The sequence below is a fragment of the Elephas maximus genome, chromosome 14, assembly GCF_024166365.1.
Source record: "Elephas maximus indicus isolate mEleMax1 chromosome 14, mEleMax1 primary haplotype, whole genome shotgun sequence".
NCBI classification, from domain to species: Eukaryota; Metazoa; Chordata; class Mammalia; order Proboscidea; family Elephantidae; genus Elephas; species Elephas maximus.
In genome coordinates this window covers 25,839,173-25,863,704 of record NC_064832.1, presented here as the reverse complement: position 1 = coordinate 25,863,704, position 24,532 = coordinate 25,839,173, and the positions used below count along the sequence as shown (strand labels likewise).

The following is a 24,532-nucleotide window of genomic DNA, read 5'->3' as shown; positions in this document are numbered from 1 at the left end:
CCAGTGAATTCCACGAGCAGTGGCCCATTACCGCACATCATTTGCTGTGAAGTGAGTCCCTTGATCCAAGGCAATGTTGTGTGATACCATGATAGTGGATAAGGCATTCTGTAAGTCCACAGATGGTAGTTTTGGCGGAAGCTTCGTGTACAGGGGAAGGCAAATCCGTATCCAGAGTAAGCGTCTATTCCAGTAAGAACAAAATGCAGCTATTCCATGATAGAGGTGGTCCAGGGTGCTGGCTGATCACCTCAAGGGATGGTGCTATATCAGGGATTCAGTGTTGGTCTCTGGCAGGTTGGGTACTCAGCAGTGGCTGTAGCCAAGTCAGCCTCAGTGAGTGGAAGTCTGTGTTGCTGGGCCCATCCATAAACTCCATCCCTGCCACCATGGTCACTTGGTTCATGAGCCCATTGAGTAGCTGGGAAAAGAAGATGACTGGTTTCCACAGAACCTGCCATCCTATCCACTTGACTGTTAAAATCATCATCTGCTGAGGTCACCCTTTGGTGAGCATTCACATGAAACACAAATATCTTCAATTCTTTGACCCATTCTGAGAGGTATATCTACAAACCTCTTCCGCATAAATCCTTGTCTCCAATTTTCCATTCATGTTCCTTCCAAGTCCCTGACGATTCAGCCAAACCATTTGTCACAGCTCCTGAGTCTAGTATACAGTTGTACACCTGGCCGTTTCTCCTTCCAAACAAAGTGAACAACCAGGTGCACTGCTCTGAGTTTTGCCCGTTGGAAGGATTTCCCTTCACCACTGTCCTTCAGGTAGGTCCCAGGAAGGGGCTGTAGCGCTGCTGTTGTCAACTTTGAAGTGGTGCCGGCATATCACACAGAGCCATCTGTAAACCAGGCTTGAGTTTTCTCTTCCTCAGTCAACCAATCATGAGGAACTCCCCATGAGTCCATAAGTGCAGACGGGGAGACAGAAGGTAATGTGACAGGAGTGGACCCCACAGGCATTTGGGCCACTTCCTCACGCAACTTACTTGTGCCTTCAGGTCCTGTTTGGGCCCGATCTTGTATATACCACTTCCATTTAATGATGGAGTGCTATGTGCACCTCCAACTTTATGACTCTGTGGGTTCAGACAACACCCAGTTATGACAAAACAAATGAACATACAATCAATAAAAAGAATCTCATACATTAATGTTTCAGAGACAGCAAACAATATCAAAACATAAAAAAGCAGGACAAGATGGCTCCAGCAAGTGGCTAAAATAAAGAATCATATGACCTTTTGGTAGAAGAAAAGCTAGTGAAACAACCTAATATGGAATTCAAAAGACTAATATTAGGGCTCTCCAAGAGATTAGGAAAGAGATCAGGGAAAACAGACAAAACCAAGGAAAAAATAGATAAAATCATGGAAAACACAGACAAACTCAACAAAAACATAACCAAAATCAAGGAAAATACAGAAAAAGCAATAGAAGAATTTAGGAAAATAATACAAGAACAAAACATCAAAATAAATAAATAATTAAGTATCATACAAAAACAGCAATTAGAAACCCAAAAGATAAATAACAAAATTTCAGAGATGGACAGTTCAACAGAAGGTTTTAGGTACAAATTTGAGACAGTGGAAGACAGAATAAGCAAAATTGAAGATAAATCCTTGGACGCCACTTTGAGGAGAAAAATCAGATGAAAGAATGAAGAAAAGCTAAGAATTATGTGGGACACAGAGCAAAAGTTTGCATGTGATCGGAGTTCCAGAACAGGGAGAAAATGGAAAACAGAGAAGATTGTTTAAGATTTGCTGGCAGAATACTTCCCAAGTATCATGAAAGATGAATAGCTGACCACCCAAGAAGCTGAACAAACCCAATGTAGGATAGACCTTGAAAGAAAGTCACCAAGGCATATCATAATCACACTTGCCAAAAAGCAGGAATCCTGAGAGCAGCTTGAGAAAAAAAGAATAGTCACTTACAAAGGCCAAACAATATGACTAAGCTCTGATTACTTGGCAGGAAGTATGCAGGTAAGAAAGCAATATAAAACCTTGAAAGAAAAAAACAACCAAGAATAATATACCTTCCAAAACCCTGTCTCAGCAAAGGTGGCAAAATTAGGACATTTCCAGATATACAGAAATTAAGGGGATTCATAAAAACTAAACCAAACTTACAAGAAATATTAAAAGGAGTCCTTTGGTTAGTGAACCAGCATCAGACAACAACCAGAGGCTAGAACACAGGACAACATCAGCCAGATACCAGCCTAGGTAAAGAACTCTTAGTAATAAAACAAAGCTAAAAGACTTAAAACAATGAAACAGAGACATCAGTCAGTAAATGACAACAACATCAAAACAATAAAAGGGGGAATAAAATGGTGTAGGTATAAAACTTTCAAATGGAGAGGAAATCAAGGCCATATCAAGTAATAAAAGACAGGTTTAAACTTAGGAAGATAAGGGTAAATTTCAAGATAAACACAAACTTAACAAACCTACTCTTCAGAATAAAAACGTAAAGTCTCAGTAAACACAAAATCTGTAATAACAAAAGAAAATCCACAAACAAAAGGAACTCAGCACAAGAAACAAGAAAATGTCAGCACGACAAAAAAGTTTTTTAAAAGGCACATTATAACAGCAATAAACTCATATCTCTCAATAATCACACTGAATGTAAATGGCTTAAATGCACCTGTAAAGAGACAGAGAGTGGCAGAATCCATCAATATGCTGTCTACAGGAGACACACCTTAGACACAAGGGCATAAGTATATTAAAAATCAAAGGGCAGGAAAAAAATGTCAAACAAACAATAACCAAGAAAGGGCAGGAGAGGCAATACAAATCTCAGATAAAATAGGCTTTAAGCGGTCCGCAGGGGCGGGGCGGCGACGCGGCTGGCAGGATGAGAAGTCCCCGGGAGGCTGCGACTGATTTTGGAGCCGGGAGTGCACCGTCCCAGCAGGGGAACCTTGACGCTTGTCTTTGGATTGGCAGCGGAGGATCTGACCGCGGCTTCAAGGGGCCAGAGCCCCGGGGACAATCTCCACACAGCCAGCACATGTAGGCGACACGCCCCTCGGGAATCTCAGACAAAACAGTCACTCCAAGCAAGACAAGCAACTTTGGCTATATTCCGAGGTGCTACTCTCCTATTTCTCTGAACCCTCCCCCACCCGTCCCAGGCGGCTTCATTAACATTGCAATTTCCTGAGCCAGAGGGAGAATGACTCCGGCTCCGCGGCGGCTTTGCTTCCCCCCGCCCTTTTTTTTTTTGTTTTTTTGATCTTTTCCTAACCCATTCTTCCAGCCTGAGAGAAGGAACCACAAAAAACCCAGGAACCAAAAATCCATCCCTAATTGGACTAAAAACACAGAACCAGCTACAGCCAAGCATATATGATCCAAATCTCAGACTTTTGTCCTTACAGGGAACAAGGTGGCGGTTATAACCCAAAGGCAATTCTGATAGGGATCTGACTGCATTTTTTTTTTTAGCGGATTTTCTAGAAAAACAAGTTTCCAGTGATGGCTCGGAGACAGCAGTTCATATCAAACTACATAAAGAAGCAGACCATGACAGCTCCTACAACCCCCCAAACAAAAGAATCAAAATCTTTCCCAAATGAAGGCACAATCCTGGAATTATCAGATACAGAATATAAAAAACTAATTTACAGAATGCTTCAAGACATCACAAACGAAATAAGGCAAACTGCAGAAAAAGCCAAGGAACACACTGGTAAAACAGTTGAAGAACTCAAAAAGATTATTCAAGAACATAGTGGAAAAATTAATAAGTTGCAAGAATCCATAGAGAGACAGCATGTAGAAATCCAAAAGATTAACAATAAAATTACAGAATTAGACAACGCAATAGGAAGTCAGAGGAGCAGACTCGAGCAATTAGAATGCAGACTGGGAAATCTGGAGGACCAGGGAATTAACACCAACATAGCTGAAAAAAAATCAGATAAAAGAATTTAAAAAAATGAAGAAACCCTAAGAATCATGTGGGACTCTATCAAGAAGGATAACTTGCATGTGATTGGAGTCCCAGAACAGGGAGGGAGTACAAAAAACACAGAGAAAATAGTTGAAGATCAGCTGACAGAAAACTTCCCTGACATCATGAAAGACGAAAGGATATCTCTCCAAGATGCTCATCGAACCCCATTTAAGATTGATCCAAAAAGAAAAACACCAAGACATATTATCATCAAACTTGCCAAAACCAAAGATAAAGAGAAAATTTTAAAAGCAGCCAGGGAGAAAAGAAAGGTCTCCTTCAAGGGCGAATCAATAAGAATAAGTTCAGACTACTCAGCAGAAACCATGCAGGCAAGAAGGCAATGGGATGACATATACAGAGCACTGAAGGAGAAAACCTGCCAGCGAAGGACCATATATCCAGCAAAACTCTCTCTGAAATATGAAGGCGAAATTAAGATATTTACAGATAAACACAAGTTTAGAGAATTTGCAAAAACCAAACCAAAGCTACAAGAAATACTAAAGGATATTGTTTGGTCAGAAAACCAATAATATCAGATACCAGCACAACACAAGGTCACAAAGCAGAACATCCTGGTATCAACTCAAATAGGGAAATCACAAAAACAATTTAAGATTAATTAAAAAAAAAATGCTCATAACAGGGAATCATTGAAGTCAATATGTAAAAGATCACAATAATCAAAAAGAGGGACTAAATACAGGTGGCATAGAACTGCCATATGGAGAGGGATACAAGGCGATATAGAACAATACAAGTTAGGTTTTTACTTAGAAAAATAGGGGTAAATATTAAGGTAACCACACAGAGGTATAACAACTCCATAACTGGAGATAAACCCCAAGAAAAACGTAATGACTCAACAAACATAAAGTCAAACACTACAAAAATGAGGATCTTACAATTTACTAAGAAAAACGTCTCAGCACAAAAAAGTATGTGGAAAAATGAAATTGGCAACAACACATATAAAAAGGCATCAAAATGACAACACTAAACATTTATCCATTACGCTGAATGTAAATGGACTAAATGCACCAATAAAGAGACAGAGAGTCTCGGACTGGATAAAGAAACACGATCCATCTATATGCTGCCTACAAGAGACACACCTTAGACTTACAGACACAAACAAACTAAAACTCAAAGGATGGAAAAAAATATATCAAGCAAACAACAAGCAAAAAAGAAGAGGAGTAGCAATATTAATTTCTGACAAAATAGGCTTTAGACTTAAATCCACCACAAAGGATAAAGAAGGACACTACATAATGATAAAAGGGACAATTGATCAGGAAGACATAACCATATTAAATATTTATGCACCCAGTGACAGGGCTGCAAGATACATAAATCAAATTTTAACAGAACTGGAAAGTGAGATAGACACCTCCACAATTATAGTAGGAGACTTCAACACACCACTTTCGGAGAAGGACAGGACATCCAGTAAGAAGCTCAATAGAGACACGGAAGACCTAATTACAACAATCAACCAACTTGACCTCGTTGACTTATACAGAACTCTCCACCCAACTACTGCAATGTATACTTTTTTTTCTAGCGCACATGGAACATTCTCTAGAATAGACCACATATTAGGTCATAAAACAAACCTTTGCAGAGTCCAAAACATCAAAATATTACAAAGCATCTTCTCAGACCACAAGGCAATAAAAGTAGAAATCAATAACAGAAAAACTAGGGAAAAGAAATCAAATACTTGGAAAATGAACAATACCCTCCTGAAAAAAGACTGGGTTATAGAAGACATCAAGGAGGGAATAAGGAAATTCATAGAATGCAACGAGAAGGAAAATACTTCCTATCAAAACCTCTGGGACACAGCAAAAGCAGTGCTCAGAGGCCAATTTATATTGATAGGGGAAATCAGAGAACTGTCCCTACAACTTGAACAAATAGAAAGTGAGCAACAAAAGAATCCATCAGGCACCAGAAGAAAACAAATAATAAAAATTAGAGCTGAACTAAATGAATTAGAGAACAGAAAAACAATTGAAAGAATTAACAAAGCCAAAAGCTGGTTCTTTGAAAAAATTAACAAAATTGATAAACCATTAGCTAGACTGACTAAAGAAATACAAGAAAGGAAACAAATAACCCGAATAAGAAACGAGAAGGACCACATCACAATAGACCCAACTGAAATTAAAAGAATCATATCAGATTATTACGAAAAATTGTACTCTAACAAATTTGAAAACCTAGAAGAAATGGATGAATTCCTGGAAAAACACTACCTACCTAAACTAACACATTCAGAAGTAGAACAACTAAATAGTCCCATAACAAAAAAAGTGATTGAAATGGTAATCAAAAAACTCCCAACAAAAAAAAGCCCTGGCCCGGACGGCTTCACTGCAGAGTTCTACCAAACTTTCAGAGAAGAGTTAACACCACTACTACTAAAGGTATTTCAAAGCATAGAAAATGACGGAATACTACCCAACTCATTCTATGAAGCCACCATCTCCCTGATACCAAAACCAGGTAAAGACATTACAAAAAAAGAAAATTACAGACCTATATCCCTCATGAACATAGATGCAAAAATCCTCAACAAAATTCTAGCCAATAGAATCCAACAACATATCAAAAAAATAATTCACCACAATCAAGTGGGATTTATACCAGGTATGCAAGGCTGGTTTAATATCAGAAAAACCATTAATGTAATCCACCATATAAATAAAACAAAAGACAAAAACCACATGGTCTTATCAATTGATGCAGAAAAGGAATTTGACAAAGTCCAACACCCATTTATGATAAAAACTCTCACCAAAATAGGAATTGAAGGAAAATTCTTCAACATAATAAAGGGCATCTTTGCAAAGCCAGCAGCCAACATCACTGTAAATGGAGAGAACCTGAAAGCATTTCCCTTGAGAACGGGAACCAGACAAGGATGCCCTTTATCACTGCTCTTATTCAACATCGTGCTAGAAGTCCTAGCCAGGGCAATTAGGCTAGACAAAGAAATAAAGGGCATCCGGATTGGCAAGGAGGAAGTAAAATTATCTCTATTTGCAGATGACATGATCTTCTACACAGAAAACCCTAAGGAATCCTCCAGAAAACTACTGAAACTAATAGAAGAGTTTGGCAGAGTCTCAGGTTATAAAATAAACATACAAAAATCACTTGGATTCCTCTACATCAACAAGAAGAACATCGAAGAGGAAATAACCAAATCAATACCATTCACAGTAGCCCCCAAGAAGATAAAATACTTAGGAATAAATCTTACCAACGATGTAAAAGACCTATACAAAGAAAACTACAAAGCTCTACTACAAGAAATTCAAAAGGACATACTTAAGTGGAAAAACATACCTTGCTCATGGATAGGAAGACTTAACATAGTAAAAATGTCTATTCTACCAAAAGCCATCTATACATACAATGCACTTCCGGTCCAAATTCCAATGTCATTTTTTAAGGTGATAGAGAAACAAATCACGAACTTCATATGGAAGGGAAAGAAGCCTCGGATAAGCAAAGCATTACTGAAAAAGAAGAAGAAAGTGGGAGGCCTCACTCTACCTGATTTCAGAACCTATTATACAGCCACAGTAGTCAGAACAGCCTGGTATTGGTACAACAACAGGCACATAGACCAATGGAACAGAATTGAGAACCCAGATATAAATCCATCCACATATGAGCAGCTGATATTTCACAAAGGCCCAGTGTCGGTTAATTGGGGAAAAGATAGTCTTTTTAACAAATGGTGCTGGCGTAACTGGATATCCATTTGCAAAAAAATGAAACAGGACCCATACCTCACACCAAGCACAAAAACTAACTCCAAGTGGATCAAAGACGTAAACATGAAGACTAAAACGATAAAGATCATGGAAGAAAAAATAGGGACTACCTTAGGAGCCCTAATACAAGGCATAAACAGAATACAAAACATTACCAAAAATGATGAAGAGAAACCAGATAACTGGGAGCTCCTAAAAATCAAACACCTATGCTCATCTAAAGACTTCACCAAAAGAGTAAAAAGACCACCTACAGACTGGGAAAGAATTTTCAGCTGTGACATCTCCGACCAGCGCCTGATCTCTAAAATCTATATGATTCTGTCAAAACTCAACCACAAAAAGACAAACAACCCAATCAAGAAGTGGGCAAAGGATATGAACGCACACTTCACTAAAGAAGATATTCAGGCAGCTAACAGATACATGAGAAAATGCTCTCGATCATTAGCCATTAGAGAAATGCAAATTAAAAGTACGATGAGATTCCATCTCACTCCAACAAGGCTGGCATTAATCCAAAACACACAAAACAATAAATGTTGGAGAGGCTGCGGAGAGATTGGAACTCTTATACACTGCTGGTGGGAATGTAAAATGGTACAACCACTTTGGAAATCGATCTGGCGTTATCTTAAACAGTTAGAAATAGAACTACCATACAACCCAGAAATCCCACTCCTCGGAATATACCCTAGAGAAACAAGAGCCTTCACACAAACAGATATATGCACACCCATGTTTATTGCAGCTCTGTTTACAATAGCAAAAAGCTGGAAGCAACCAAGGTGTCCATCAACGGATGAATGGGTAAATAAATTGTGGTATATTCACACAATGGAATACTACGCATCGATAAAGAACAGTGACGAATCTCTGAAACATTTCATAACATGGAGGAACCTGGAAGGCATTATGCTGAGCGAAATCAGTCAGAAGCAAAAGGACAAATACTGTATAAGGCCACTATTATAAGATCTTGAGAAATAGTATAAACTGAGAAGAACACATACTTTTGTGGTTACGAAGGGGGGAGGGAGGGAGGGAGGGAGAGGGTTTTTTACTGATTAATTAGTAGCTAAGAACTGCTTCAGGTGAAGGGAAGGACAACACTCAATACATGGAAGGTCAGCTCAATTGGACTGGACCAAAAGCAAAGAAGTTTCCGGGATAAAATGAATGCTTCAAAGGTCAGCGGAGCAAGGGCAGGGGTTTGGGAACCATGGTTTAAGGGGACTTCTAAGTCAATTGGAAAATAATTCTATTATGAAAACATTCTGCATCCCACTTTGAAATGTGGCATCTGGTGTCTTAAATGCTAACAAGCGGACACCTAAGATGCATTAATTGGTCTCAACCCACCTGGATCAAAGGAGAATGAAGAACACCAAGGTCACACAACAACTAAGAGCCCAAGAGACAGAAAGGGCCACATGAACCAGAGACCTACATCATCCTGAGACCAGAAGAACTAGTTGGTGCCCGGCCACAATCGATGACTGCCCTGACAGGGAGCACAACAGAGAACCCCTGAGGGAGCAGGAGATCAGTGGGATGCAGACCCCAAATTCGCATAAAAAGACCATACTTAATGGTCTGACTGAGACTAGAGGAATCCCGGCGGTCATGGTCCCCAAACCTTCTGTTGGCCCAGGACAGGAACCATCCCCGAAGACAACTCATCAGACATGAAAGGGACTGGACAGTGGGTAGGAGAGAGATGCTGATGAAGAGTGAGCTAATTATATCAGGTGGACACTTGAGACTGTGTTGGCATCTCCTGTCTGGAGGGGGGATGGGAGGATAGAGAGAGTTGGAAGCTGGCAAAATTGTCATGCAAGGAGAGACTGGAAGGGCTGACTTATTAGGGGGAGAGCAAGTGGGAGTACGGAGTAAGATGTATATAAACTCATATGTGACAGACCGACTTGATTTGTAAATGTTCACTTGAAGCTCAATAAAAGTTAATAAAAAAAAAATAGGCTTTAAGGCAAAATCCACTATAAAAGACAGGAAAGGACATTATATAAAGATTAAAGGGACAGTCCACCAAGAAGAGATGAGAGATAACCTTAATAGATATCTATGCACTCATTGACAGGGCTCCAAAATATATAACAAAGTCTAACAGCGCTGAAAGAGAAATAGTTCCACAGTAATAATAGGAGACTTCAACACACTGTCGGTAAAGCACAAAACATCTAGAAAGAAATTCAACAAAGATACTGAAGATCTAAAGGCCAAAATCAACCGATTTGACCTCATAGGCATATATAGAGCACTCCACTCAACAGCAGCAAAGTATACATTCTTTTCTAACGCACATGGAACATTCTCCAGAATAGACACATTTTAGGCCACAAAGCAACCCTCAATAAAATCCAAAACATCAAAATAATACAAAGTGTTCTCTCTGAACACAATGACATAAAAGTAAAAATCAACAGGAAGAGCAAGAAAAAAAAAATCAAATACATGGAAACTGAATAACACCTTGCTGTTACTTCTGGGTAATAGAAGAAATCAAAGAGGGAATCAAAAAATTCCTAGAATCAAATGTGAATGAAAACACATCATACCAAAACCTTTCGGACACAGCAAAGACAGTGTTCAGAGGTACGTTTCTAGCAATAAATGCACATATCAAAAAAGAAGAATGTGCCAAAATCAAAATGTTAGCCGTACAACTTGAACAGATGGAGATCAGCAAAGGAGGCCCACAGCCACCAGAAGAAAGGAAATAATGAAGATCAGAGCAGAAGTAAATGAAGGAGAGAACAGAAATACCGTAGAAATAATCAACAAGGCTAAAATTGGTTATTTGAAAAAAATCAACAAACCATTGGCCAAACTGACAAAAAAAAAAAAGGAAACAGATCACCCAAATAAGAAATGAGATGGGGGACATTACAACAGACCCAGCTGAAATGAAAAGGGTTGTAACAGAATACTATGAAAAACCATACTCCAACAAATTTTAGAACTTAGGGGAAATGAACAAATTTCTAGAAACACACTACCTACCTAAACATAAGCTGAGATAGAAAATCTGAACAGAAAGTGGTAACTTTGGTGACGGGTGAGACAGTAGTACACAATACTGGGGAGGTAGGCACAGCTTGACCAAGGCAAGCTCATGAAAACTTCATAGACACATCCAAACTCCCTGAGGGACTGAATTACTGGGCTGAGGGCTGGGGACCATGGTCTCGGGACATCTAGCTCAGTTGGCATAACATAGTTTATAAAGAAAATGATCCACATCCTACTTGCGTGAGTAGTGTCTGGGGTCTTAAAAGCTTGTGAGTGGCCATCTAAGATACCTCTACTGGTCCCACCGTGTCTGGAGTAAAGGAGAATGACGACACAAGGGAAAGATGAGCCAAGGGGACTTAGGGACCACAGGTGCCACAGCCTCCACCAAACTGAGTCCAGCACAACTAGATGGTACCCAGCCACCACCACTCACTGCTCTGACAAGGATCACAGTAGAGGGTCCTGGACAGAGCTGGAGAAAAATGTAGAACAGAATTCAAATTCACACACACACAGAAAGAGCAGACTTAGTGGTCTGACAGAGACTGAAGGATCCTCCGAGGCTACGGCCCCCCCAGACACTCTGCTAACTCAGAATTGAAGCCACTCTCAAAGTCCACCTTTCAGCCAAAGATTAGATGGGCCTATAAAACAAAAAATAACACATGCAAGGAACTTGCTTCATAGTTAATCAAGTATAGGCAATCAAATAGACAACACCTACCCAAAAGCAAAGATGTGAAGGTAAGAAGGGACAGAAAAATGAGACGAATGACCATGGAGAACCCAGGGTGGAAAGCTAAGGTGGAGAGTGCTAATGCATTGTGGGGCATTGTGGGGATTGTAATCAGTGTCACAGAACAATTTCTGTATAGATTTTTTAATGAAAAACTATTTTGTGCTGTAAACTTTCACCTAAAAAACCATTAAAAAGAAAATCAGTTGTCATAGAGTCCATTCATAGCAACCCCATGTGTGTTAGAGTAGAACTGTGCTCCATATGAAGTGTCTCTGGGTAAACTCAAGCCACCAGCCTTTCAGTTAGCAGCCCAGCACTTAACCACTTGCACCAGCCGAGGAATTCTCCCAGAACTTGCGTTGCCTTCTCTCCAGACTCCATCATAGAGCAAGCTGGTAGCAGGGGTCCTTTGGGTCTCTCCATTACCCTTCAGTTATTTATCCTCAACTTTTTTTGTTTTCAGTAGAATCTGTGATACCAGCAAAATTGATAGAATTGCAGATGGATTGATTTTGAACTGATTTATGATCCTTACTGCACCAGAGAAGTAATTTTATGCACATAACTTCTCTTACAGTTACCTCCACAATGATTTCTCAGGAGCTCAGTCCTTATGGGAGAAGGCCATCACAAGTGATGCTTATTTATTCATTTCAATCAGATTTTTAAAGATTTAGGGGAATAGTTCGCACCTCAGAAAATTACTCTTCATCAGGTTACCTAATTTGTTGTTGCTGTTGTTGTCTTCCAGAGAAAATACGTAGTAAAAAAAAAAAGATTTCTTTTTGGTTAATGATTTTTTTTTCTTTTGCAGGAGTTTATTTTGTCAGAAGATTACAACAAGATGACTCCTGTGAAAAATTACCAAGGTAGGGAATGCAAATAGTGTTTTCACTTAACCTAGACTTAAAAATATTTCTTGGTGGCTACTATTTTCCACTGCCACAAGAGAGTACTTACTCTGCTATAGTCAGGGGGAAGAGAACAGAGCAACCCTCTGAGGTGAATATGACCCCAGTTTTTTAAGTGAAAAGTTGAGGCCCAAAGAGGTTGAATGGTTTGTCTGTGGCCCGGCAGTATCAGAGTACAGATCCAGACACAGGTCAGTGCAAGTCCTGGATCCAAGGCCTTTGTTTCTACCACACCACGCTGCCTCCAACAGTTTGGCAGTGTGAATGGGGGACAGTGTTAGGAACAAGCTGCTCTACATGTGGCTCAGTTTGTATTTGGTTAAATGCTGTAGAATGATGGGACTATTTATATTGTCTAAGAGAAAGAATTAAGTTTTTATTGTTTCTTCAGCACTGGTAGTGTCATAGAATATAGTTCAGGAGCAGATTGTCATAGAATATTGTCATAGAATATAGTTCAGGAGCAGATTGTAGAAGGAATTTCTATATCCAGACCAACAGTGTTATAAAATCAGTACATTAGACGTGGGCCTTTTTGGAACACTTAGAAGTCATTTCATTCAGATCTCTGTGTGATTATGCAGTCTCTCCTTTATCCAAAGACATAGCAATCCTTTCTGATTTTGGGAAATTCAAAGCATTGAAAAATTTTTCCTTCATTTCAGGTTTTGAGCCAAAATTAATTTCCCTACAGCTTTATTCTTCAGGGTTTTTTTCATACATTACTTATCAAATATTTGCTGAGTACCTAATGTGTTCCAGTAGCTGATGATTATAATGGTGAACAGGCATGTGTTGTCTCTGCAAGTAAGCAGTTTATAGTCCTGTGGGGGTACACAAAGGAAAACAGGCTGCTGAGATGCGTGTGGTAAGTGCTAGAATGGTTCCCGATCGTCTTTGCTCAGTCTGTTGGTGCCACATAGACTAAGTACAATCTCTTACACACAACAGCCTTTCAGTTATTTCTAAAAATCTGTGAAAGTTCTTACCCCATCCCTTTTCCCTCCTTCAGTCTGCTTGTTTTCCCCCTTTTCTAACCAAGACGTTTTTATTTGCAATTCACATGATTCGGAAAAATGTTTTTTAATTGGCATATTTACAGATCTTAGGGTATCATGTACCTTTAGAGCACATTGTGGTGGTCTCCTTCTGAGATGGCTCCTAATGAGCACCACTTCCTGATAATCATGCTGTCGTGTAAGCCCCTGTTCGTGAGTGTAGGCAGGCCCTAGAATACAGCAAAAATGATGAATATCACTTCTGAGATTAGATTTCAAAAAGGCTGTGCATTCTGCCTTGCTTGCCCTCTCTTGCTTGTTCTTTCTGCTGGAAGCCAGCTGCCATGTTGTGAGCTGCCCTGTGGAGAGGCCTGCATGGTGAAAACTGAGGAAGGCCGTCAGTTAGGAGCCAGCATGGAACAGAGGCCCTCAGTGTAACAGCCCATGAGGAACTGAGCACAGTCAACAACCACATGAGTGAGCTTGGAAACAGTCTTCTTCTGTTGAGCCTTCAGATGAGACCACATCCCCTCCTAACACCTAGATTGTAGCTTTGTGAGAGACCTTGAGGCAGTGGCTCCTTGCTAAGCTGCATCAAAATATCTGACCCACAGAGATTATGAGATAATCAATGTTTGTTGTTGTAAGCCTTTAAGTTTTGGGGTAACTTGTTATGCAGCAACAGATAACTAATATATACATGCTGTTCTTGTGTGCCATCGAGTCAATTCTAACTCATAGTGACCCTATAGGACAGAGTAGAGCTGCTCCATAGGGTTTCCAAGGAGTGGCTGGTGGATTCGAATTGCTGAACTTTTGGTTAGCAGCCTGAGCTCTTAAACACTTTGCCACCAAGACTCCATTATATGCATGTAATCTTACACACTTATAATAAGAAAATGATACTTATTTTCCTGTGTGCCTTTCTTCTTAAAATTAAGGGTGGCTTTTGGGGCAGCCACTTTATACTGTTGGCTCATAGAAAGTAGTCAACTCAGTTTCTCACGTGAGTTCTTATTAGGCTATATCTCCTGTACTTTTGAGCCTGTTTTATATATACAGGCATACATTGTAGATATTGTAGGTTCAGTTCCAGACCACTGCAATAAAGCAAATATCGCAAAAAAGCAAGTCACATGAATTTTTGGGTTTCTCAGTGCATATAAAACTTATGTTTACACTATACTACAGTCTGTTAAGCATGCAATAGCATTATGTCTTAAAAAACAATGTACGTACCTTAATTAAAAAATACTTTATTGCCAGAGAGAGACTAAAGGCATTCCCCTTGAGAACAGGAGCCAGACAAGGATGCCCCTTATCACCACTCTTACTCAACATTGTGCTGGAGGTCCTAGCCCGAGCTATTAGGCTAGATAAGGAAATAAAGGGCATCCACATTGGCAAAGAAGAAGTAAAGGTATCTCTATTTGCAGATGATATGATCTTATACACAGAAAAGCCTAAAGAATCCTCAAGAAAACTACTGAAACCAAAAGAAGAATTTAGCAGAGTATCAGGATACAAGGTAAACATATATAAAGCAGTTGGATTCCTCTGCACCAACCAACAAAGAGAATGTTGAGGAAGAAATCAAATCAATACCATTCACAGTAGCCCCCAAGAAGATAAAATACTTATGAATAAATCTAACCAGAGACGTAAAAGATCTATACGAAGAAAACTATAAGACACTACTGTAAGAAACCGAAAGAGACCTACATAAGTGGAAAAACATACCTTGCTCATGGGTAGGAAGACTCAACGTTGTAAAAATGTCTGTTTTACCCAAAGTGATCTGTAGATACAATGCAATCCCAATCCAAATACCAGTGATATTTTTTAATGAGATGGAAAAACAAATACCAACTTTGTATGGAAGGGAAAGAGGCCCCGTATAAGTAAAGCGTTAATGAAGAAGAAGGACAAAGTGGAAGGCCTCACACTACCTGATATTAGAACCTATTACACTGTCACAGTACTCAAAACAGCCTGGTACTGGTACAACAACAGATACATAGACCAATGGAAAAGAATTTAGAATCCAAACATAAATCCATCCATCCGCATATGAGCAGCTGATATTTAACAAAGGCCCAAAGACAGTTAAATGCAGAAATGACAGACTCTTTAACAAATGGTGCTGGCATAACTACATATCCACCTGCAAAAAAATTAAACAAGACCCATACCTCACACCATGCACAAAAACTAACTCAAAATGGGTCAAAAGCCTAAATCTAAAATCTAAAGCAATAAATATCATGGAAGAAAAAGTAGGGACAATGCTAGGAGCCCTAATACATGGCATAAACAGTATACAAAACATTACTAACAATGTACAGACACCAGAAGAGAAATTAGATAACTGGGAGCTCCTAAAAATCAAACACCTATGCTCAGCCAAAGACTTCACCAAAAGAGTAAAAAGATTACCTGCAGACTGGGAAAAAAGTTTTTAGCTATGACATTTCCGATCAGTGCCTGATCTCTAAAATCTACATGATACTGCAAAAACTCAACAACAAAAAGACAACTAACCCAATTAAAAAATGGGCAAAGGATATGAACAGGCACTTTATCAAAGAAGACATTCAGGTGGCTAACAGATACATGAGGAAATGCTCACAATCACTAGACATTAGAGAAATGCAAATCAAAACTACAATGAGATTCCATCTCACCCAACAAGGCTGGCATTAATCCAAAAAACACAAAAGAATAAATGTTGGAGAGGTTGTGGAGAGACTGGAACACTTATACACTGCTGGTGGCAATGTAAAATGGTCCAACCACTTTGGAAATCAATTTGGCACTTCCTTAAAAAGCTAGAAATAGAACTCCCATACGACCCAGCAATTCTACTCCTTGGAATATAACCTAAAGAAATAAGAGCCTTCACATGAACAGATACCTGCACATCCATCTTCATTGCAGCCAAGGAGCTCATCATCGGATGAATGGATAAATAATGATATAGTCACACAATGGAATACTACGCAACGATGAAGAACAACGATTCCTCCATGTTATGAACAACAGTTCATACATAACATGGAGGAATCTGGAAGGCATTATGCTGAGTGAAATTAGTTAGTTGCAAAAGGACAAATATTGTATAAGACCACTATTATAAGAACTACAGATAAAGTTTAAACACAGAAGAAAATATTCTTTGATGGTTACGAGGGTAGGGAGGAAGGGAGAGGGATATTCACTAACTAGATAGTAGAAAAAAATTATTTTAGGTGAAGGGAAGGCTAACACACAACAAAGGGGAAATGAGTACAACCGGACTAAACCAAAAGCAGTTTCCTGAACACAACCAAACACTTTGAAGGCCAGAGTAGCAGGGATGGGAGTATGGGGACCACAGTTTCAGGGGACATCTAAGTCAATTGACATAACAAAATGTATTAAGAAAATGTTCTGCGTCCCACTTTGGTGAGAGGGGCCTGTGGTTTTAAACACTAGCAAGCAGCCATCTAAGATCCATCAATTGCTCTCAGCCCACCTGGACCAAAGGAGAATGGAGAACACCAAAGATGCAAGGTAATTATGAGCCCAAAAGACAGAAAGGGCCACATAAACCAGAGACTCCATCAGCCTGAGACCGAAAGAACTAGATGGTGCCCGGCTACCACCTATCACTGCTTGACAGGGAACAAAACAGAGAATCCCTGATGGAGCAGGAGAATAGTGGGATGCAGATCTTAAATTCTCATAAAAAGATCAGGCTTAATGGTCTGACTGAGATTGGAAGGACCCTGGTGGTCATGGTCCCTGGACCCTTTGTTAGCCCAGGATTGGAACCACTCCCAAAGCCAACTCTACAGACAGGGATTGTACTGGACTGTAAGATAGACAGTGATACTGGTGATGTGTGAGTTTCTTGGTTGAGTTGGACACTTGAGTCTATGTGGGCAACTCCTGCCTAGTGGCGAGATGAGAAGGAAGTGGGAGACAGGAGCTGATGGGATGGACACGGAGAATACAGGCTGGAGAGGAGGAATATGCTGTCTCATTAGGAGGAGAGCATCTGGGAGTGCATAGCAAGGTTTGTATAATAACTTTTTGTATGAGAAACTGACTTGATTTGTAAACCTTCACCTGAAGCACAATAAATTAAAAAAAAAAAAAACTTTATTGCTAAAAAATACTGACCATCATCTGAGCCTTCAGCTAGTCATCATCTTTTTGCTGGTGGAGGATCTTGCCTCGATGTTGATAGCTGCTGACTGATCAGGGTGGTGGTTCCTGAAGGTTGGGGTGGCTGTGGCGATTTCTTAGAATAAGACAACAATGAAATTTGCCACAAGATTTGACTCTTCCTTTGACAAAAGATTTTACCCACAGTAGAACTTCTTTCAAAATTGGGGTCAGCCCTCTCAAACCCTGCACTGCTTTATGAACTAAGTTTATGTAATATTCTAAATCCTTTGTTTTTATTTCAACAATGTTCACAGCATCTTCACCAGGAATAGCTTTCATCTCAAAAAACTGCTTTCTTTGCTCATCTATAAGAAGCAACTCCTCATCTGTTTAAAGTTTTATCATGAGATTGCAGCAATTCAGTCACATCTTCACGTTGCATTTCTAATTCTAGATCTCTTGCCATTTCCACCACATCTGCAGTTACTTCGTCCACTGAAGTCTTGAACTACTCTTAAGTTATCCACGAGCATTTGAATCAACTTCTTTGAAATTCCCGTTAATGTTGATATTGTGACTTCCTCCAATGAATCAAGAATGTTTTTAGTGACATGTAAAATGGTTAATCCTTTCCAGAAGGTTTTCAGTTTACTTTGCCTGGCTCCATCAGAGGAATTATACTATCTATGACTGCTGTAGCCTTACAAAATGCATTTCTAAAAATAAAAAGACTTGAAGGTCAAAATTACTTCTGAACCCGTGGGCTGCAGCATGGATGGTGTGTTAGCAGGCATGAAAACAACGTTAATCCCCTTGTACATGTCCACCAGAGCTCTTGGATGGCCAGGTGCATTGTCAATGAGCAGTAATATTTTGAAAGGAATCTTTTTTTCTGAGCAGTAGGTCTCAACAGTGGGCTTAAAATATTCAGTAACCCATGCTGTAAACAGACGTGCTGTCATCCAGGCTTTGTTGTTTCACTTATAGCCCACAGGCAGAGTAGATTTAGCATAATTCTTAAGGGCCCTAGGATTTTTGGAATGGTAATCGAGCATTGAGTGCAACTGAAAGTCACCAGCTGCGTTTATTTAGCCACCAACAAGAGAGCCGATCTGTCCTTTGAAGCTTTTGGAGTTAGGCATTGACTTACCTAGCGGTGGAAGTCCTAGATGGCATCTTCTTCCACTACAGGAATGTATCGTCTATGTTGAAAATCTGTGGTTCAGCGCAGCCGCCTTCATCAAAGACCTTGGCTAGATTTCTGAATAACCTGTTGCAGCTTCAGTATCAGCACCTGCTGCCTCACCTTGCACTTTTATGTTGCGGACACGGCGTCTTTCCTTAAACCTCACGAACCAACCTCTGCTACCTTCAGACTTGACCTCTGCAGCTTCTTCACCTTTCTCAGCCTTCATAAACTGAAGAGAGGACCTTACTCTGGGTTAGGCTTTGGTTTAAGGGAAAGTTGTTGTTGGTTTGATCTTCTATCCAGACCACGAAAACTTCCTCCATATCAGCAATAAGGCGGTTTCACTTTCTTACTGTTTATGTATTCACTGAAGTAGCACGTTTAATGTCCTTCAAGAACTTCCCCTTTGCATTCACAACTTGACCAGCAGTTTGGCACAAGAGGCCTAGCTTTTAGCTTATCTTGCCTTTTGACGTGCCTTCCTCACTAAGTATAATCATTTATAGCTTGATTTAAGTTGAGCAACCTGTGACTCTTTCTTTCACTTAAACAGTTAGAGGCCCTTGTAAGGTTATTAATTGGCCTAATTTTAATGTTGTGGTATTGCAGGGAATATGGAGACGGGGGAACAGCAGGTTGGCGGAGCAGTCAGAACATACTACATCATTAAGTTCGCTGTCTTATATGGGCGCGGTTCGTGGCGCCTCAAAACAGTTAGAATATTAACATCAGAGATCACGGATCGCCATAACAGATATAATAATGAAAAAGTTTGAAATGTTGTGGTAATTACCAAAATGTGACTCAGAGACACAAAGTGAGCATATGCTGTTGGAAAAATGGTGCCGATAGACTTGCTCAATGCAAGGTTGCCACAAACCTTCAATTTCTAAAAAACGTTATATCTGTGAAGTGCAATGAAGTGAAGTACAATACAGTGAAGTATCCCTGTGTATGTTGTTGTTAGGTGCCGTTGAGTTAGTTCCAACTTAAAGTGACCCTCTGTACAGCAGAACGAAACACTGCCTGGTCCTGTGCAACCCTGAATATTGTTGCTATGTTTGAACCCATTGTTGCAACCACTGTGTCAGTCCATCTCATTGAGGGTCTTCCTCATTTTCACTGACCCTCTACTTTACCAAGCATGATGTCCTTCTCCAGGGACCGATCTCTCCGATAACATGTCCAAAGTACTTGAGACAAAGTCTTGGTATCCTTGCGTCTAATGAGCAGTCTGCCTGTACTTCTAGGATGGATTTGTTTATTTTTCTTGAAGTCCATGATATATTCAGTATTCTTTTATAGCACCATAATTCAAAGGGATCAGTTCTTCTGTCTTTTTTATTCATTGTCCAGCTCTTGCGTGCATACGAAGTGATTCAAAATACCAAGGCTTGTGTCAGGCCCACCTTAGTCCTTAAAGTGACATATCTGCTTTTTAACACTTTAAACAGATCTTTTGCAGCAGATTTGCCAAATGCGATACGTCATTTGATTTCTTGACTATCACTTCAGTCTTTTCTGTTTATCATGATGTTGCTTATTGGATCAGTTGTGAGGATTTTGGTTTTCTTTACATTGAGGTTTAATCCATGCTGACAGCTGTGATCTCTCATCTTCATCAATAAGTGCTTCAAGTCCTCTTCAGTTTCAGCAAGCAAGGTTGTGTCATCTGTCTGTACATCGCAAGTTGTTAATGAGTGTTCTTCCAATCCTGATGCCTCATGCTTCTTCATATAGTCCAGTTTCTTGGATTATTTGCTCAGTATACATATGGAATAAGTACAGTGAAAAGATACGACAATAACACACACCTTTCCTGATTTTAAACCCTGCAGTATCTCCTTGTTCTATTCGAACAACTACCTCTTGTTCTGCGTACAGGTTTATGTGCTGATGTGCGTGAGCACAGTTATTTGTTCTGGAATTCCCATTCTTTGCAATTATCCATAATTTGTTGTGATCCACACAGTCTAATGCTTTTGCATAGTCAAAAATACATAGGTAAATGTCTTTGTGGTATGCTGTGCTTTTAGCGAAGATCCATCTGACATCAGAAATTATATTGCTTGTTCTACCTCCTGAATCTGGCTTGACTTTCTAGCAGTTCCCTGTCGATATACTAATGTGAAAATCCTTGAATTATCTTTAGCACTATTTTATTTGCATGTGATATTAGTGATATTGTTGGATAATTTCTTGATCCTCCTGGATCACCTTTCTTTGGAATAGGCACAAATAAGGATCTCTTTCAGTCAGTTGGCCAGGTAGCTGTCTTCCAAATTTCTTGGTGTAGACACGTGAATGCTTCAGCACGCATTCAGTTGATGAAACACTTCAATTCGTATTCTGTCGATTCGTGGAGCCTTGTTTTTTGTCAATGCCTTCAGAGCTGCTTGGACTTCTTCCTTCAGTACCATTGGCTCTTGATCATATGCTACCTTCTGAAATGGTTGAATGTTGACTAATTCTTTTATATATGTGTGTGTATATATATATATATATATATGTATGCATATATATATAGTTTTGTTTTTAACTTAATGTTGAACTTCACTTTCAGTTATTCATCATCTCATTTTATTTAGTCCATTTTCATTAAGATGTTTTCAGTAAGATACTCTGAAGTCCTAATTGTCATTATATGTACTGACTCTCAAACATAGTTTTGTGTTTCCCTTAAGTGTATCAGCATGAAATATGCCTTTACCTAAGTTTGTATTAAAAATGACTGACCTCTCAGATGCATAGATGATTAGCATACCTTTAGAAACCAGTCTCCATTGGTATTACTCTTTGAGTATCCTGTAGCCAACCAGTATAGCCAACTGTATTAAGTATAGCTCACATATTTCCATTTTATCACCAGGGGATTGTGAAAAATTGATAACTAGACTACTGTGGGAACCCTTTCACTATAAACACTTAGAAGTGATGTTAAAATGATACTTTTTGGTGTTGTTTTTGTTGTTTATGCAAGGTAAGCTCTTGAAGAGAAAATAAAAGGAAGATTCCCATGTGTCAGAAGCAAAGAAAGAACTAAAAGTTAGAATGATATACATATGACCTGACATTACAGTAGTCCTGGGGAGATAATAGAGTGAGTAATAGCTAGAAGTTTGTGTATCAGGATGCACATGGGGACAGGAGATAAGGCCTAGACATACATGAGTTGGGAAATTGGAAATGACATATCCATATAAAGCTGAAATTCCATGGAAAGGTGAGGCATGAAACCCTCCACCAAGTGTCCCAGAAGACTATAGGGAAATACATTCTTGGCCTCAGCTCTGGATGGGTGGAAAAAGTGTCCCATGATAAATGAACAAGGGTTAATTGAGCAACACAGTTAACCGTCTTACCTGAATTGTCATCTATAGACCACTCCATCCAACTAAAACAGAATACATTCCTTCAAGTATACACAGAACATTTACCAAGATAGATCATATTTGGGGCCATAAAACACATCTCAATAAATTTGAAAGGGTTCGAGTCATACATTATGATCGAAATGACATTAAAGAAAAAATCAATACAGAAAGTTCTCTGTAAAGTCTCTAAATATTTGGAAACTAACACACTTCTGACTACTCCATGGAGCAAAGAAGTCAAAAGGGAAATCAGAATGTATTTTGATCTGAATTAAAATGTAAACACAATGTACCAGAATGTATGGGATGCGGCTAAAGCATTCTAAGGGGGGTATATTTATAGCACTAAACACCTGTATTAGAAGAGAAGGAAGGTCTCAAATCAATGACCTCACCTTCTACCTTAAGAAATTAAAAAAGAAGAGCAAGTTAAATCCAAACTAAGCAGAAGAAAGATTAGAGCAGAAACTCATAAAGTAAAAAAAAATAAATTGAGTAAGATATCAGAGACTAAGTAGAGATAATCAGTGAAACCAAAAGCTAGTTCTAGAAATGGTCACTAAAAGTGATGAACCTCTAGCCAGACTGATCAGGAAAAAAAGAAAGGATATAAATTAATAATACCAAGAAGGAGAGAGGTGACCTCACTATAAGAGTGTAGGGATATTTAAAGGATAATGAGGAATATTATGATCAACTTTATGCCGATAAATTTGACAACGTAGACAAAACAGACCAATTCCTGGAAAGATACAGACTACAAGAGCCACTTACAAAGAAAAAATCAGAATAACCCTACATCTAGTAAAGAACTTAAATTTATAAACACCTTCCCACAAAGAAAACTCCAGACACAGATTGTTTCACTGGTGGATTTTACCAAATATTCAATTAAGAAACAATACCAACTGTACAAAGCCTTCTAGAAAATTGAAGAAGTTGAATACCTTTCAGCTTGTTCTGTGAACTAGCATTACCCTGATGCTGAAGAAATCAAAGATGACGGTACAGAAAGAGAGCTACAGGCGAGTATCCCTTACAAACATAAATTAAAAAATTCTGAACAAAGTTTCAACAGATCAAATCCAAAAATCTCTGAACTGAATAAATACATCACAACCTAGTGGAGTTTACCCCAGGAATGCAAGGCTGGATTAACATTCAAAATCAATGTAATTCACCATATTAACAAAATGAGGGAAAAACCATACCATTTTCTCAGTAAAACCAAACCTATTGCTGTCGAGTTGATTCCAATTCATGCTCAACACCATGTGTTACAGAATAGAACTTCTCATAGAATTTTCTTTGGCTGTAATCTTTATGACACCAGATTTCCAGGCTTTTCTTCTGCAGTGCCACTGGATAGGTTTGAACCACCAACCTTTAGGTTAGTAGTTGAGCATAAACTGTTTATACCAGTCATCTCAGTAGACACAAAAAAAGTATTTGATAAAATCCAACATCCATGTCTGATTTAAAACTCTCAGCAAAGTAGGAGTACAAGGAAACTTTCTCAAGCTGATCAAGGACATCTACAAAAACCTACTTAGGTGGAAAGCTGAATGCTTTTCCTCTAAGATGAGAAACAACACAAGGATGCCCACTCTCATGACTTCTGTTCAGTCTTGTGCTGGAGGTTCTACCCGGTGCAGTAAGGCAAGAAATAGAATTATCAAATAAATAAAAGAAGAAATGAAATTTACCCAGGGAGTAAAGATACGAATTTCTACATTGAACGTACCCACTGAATGTCTAGCATAAGGAATGAAAGAAAGACCTCTACACAAGGCACTTTATTGTGAAATGCCATTGCACCAGGTATAAAGAAAAGATGCTGAAGGTTTCCAAACAAGATAAAACAGCTCTCACAGAATGAATGGGAGCCCAGATAGCATTGGGCTTCTCCACTGGCAGCCAGATGGCAGGAGAGCACTGACATCCAATTTTTGGTGGAAAATTAATTCAAACTCAGAATCCTATGCATAGCCAAGATGGCAAGTGTGGTCAGATAAGGTTAGATGTTTTCAGACATGCAAGGCCTCAAACATTTTACCTCGTCTAAGCACTCCTTCTAAACTGAGGAAATAAACCTAAAAAGAGGAAATTATGACATCCCAGAAACAGCATTCAACACATGAGGGAGGCAAAAGTAATTTCCAGGATGATAGCTACATGGCAGGCTTAGACTGGGGCAGAAGGATAGATGGCTCCAGGATGAAGGTGACAATAAAAAAAGAAGTGACCAAATGTATTTGACTTTCTTGAAAGGAGTTTTAAAATTCTCTTAGCAAATCTGAGACTGTGTTGTTGTTGTTAGGTGTCATTGAGTCAGTTCCA

General features: G+C 39.2%; 1 protein-coding gene across 3 annotated transcripts in view; it reads left to right on the top strand.

The window, feature by feature from the left end:
• Positions 1-24,532, top strand: part of WDFY2 (WD repeat and FYVE domain containing 2) — a 270,983-nt gene that overhangs the window by 183,622 nt on the left and 62,829 nt on the right. For all 3 annotated transcript variants that reach the window (XR_007513166.1, XR_007513165.1, XM_049853335.1), the window contains exon 4: positions 12,383-12,437. Coding sequence is in view for 1 of the 3 variants with exons in the window: in XM_049853335.1 (XP_049709292.1) it covers positions 12,383-12,437 (55 nt within the window). In the remaining 2 variants the exon portion in view is untranslated. The remainder of the gene's footprint in view (positions 1-12,382; positions 12,438-24,532) is intronic.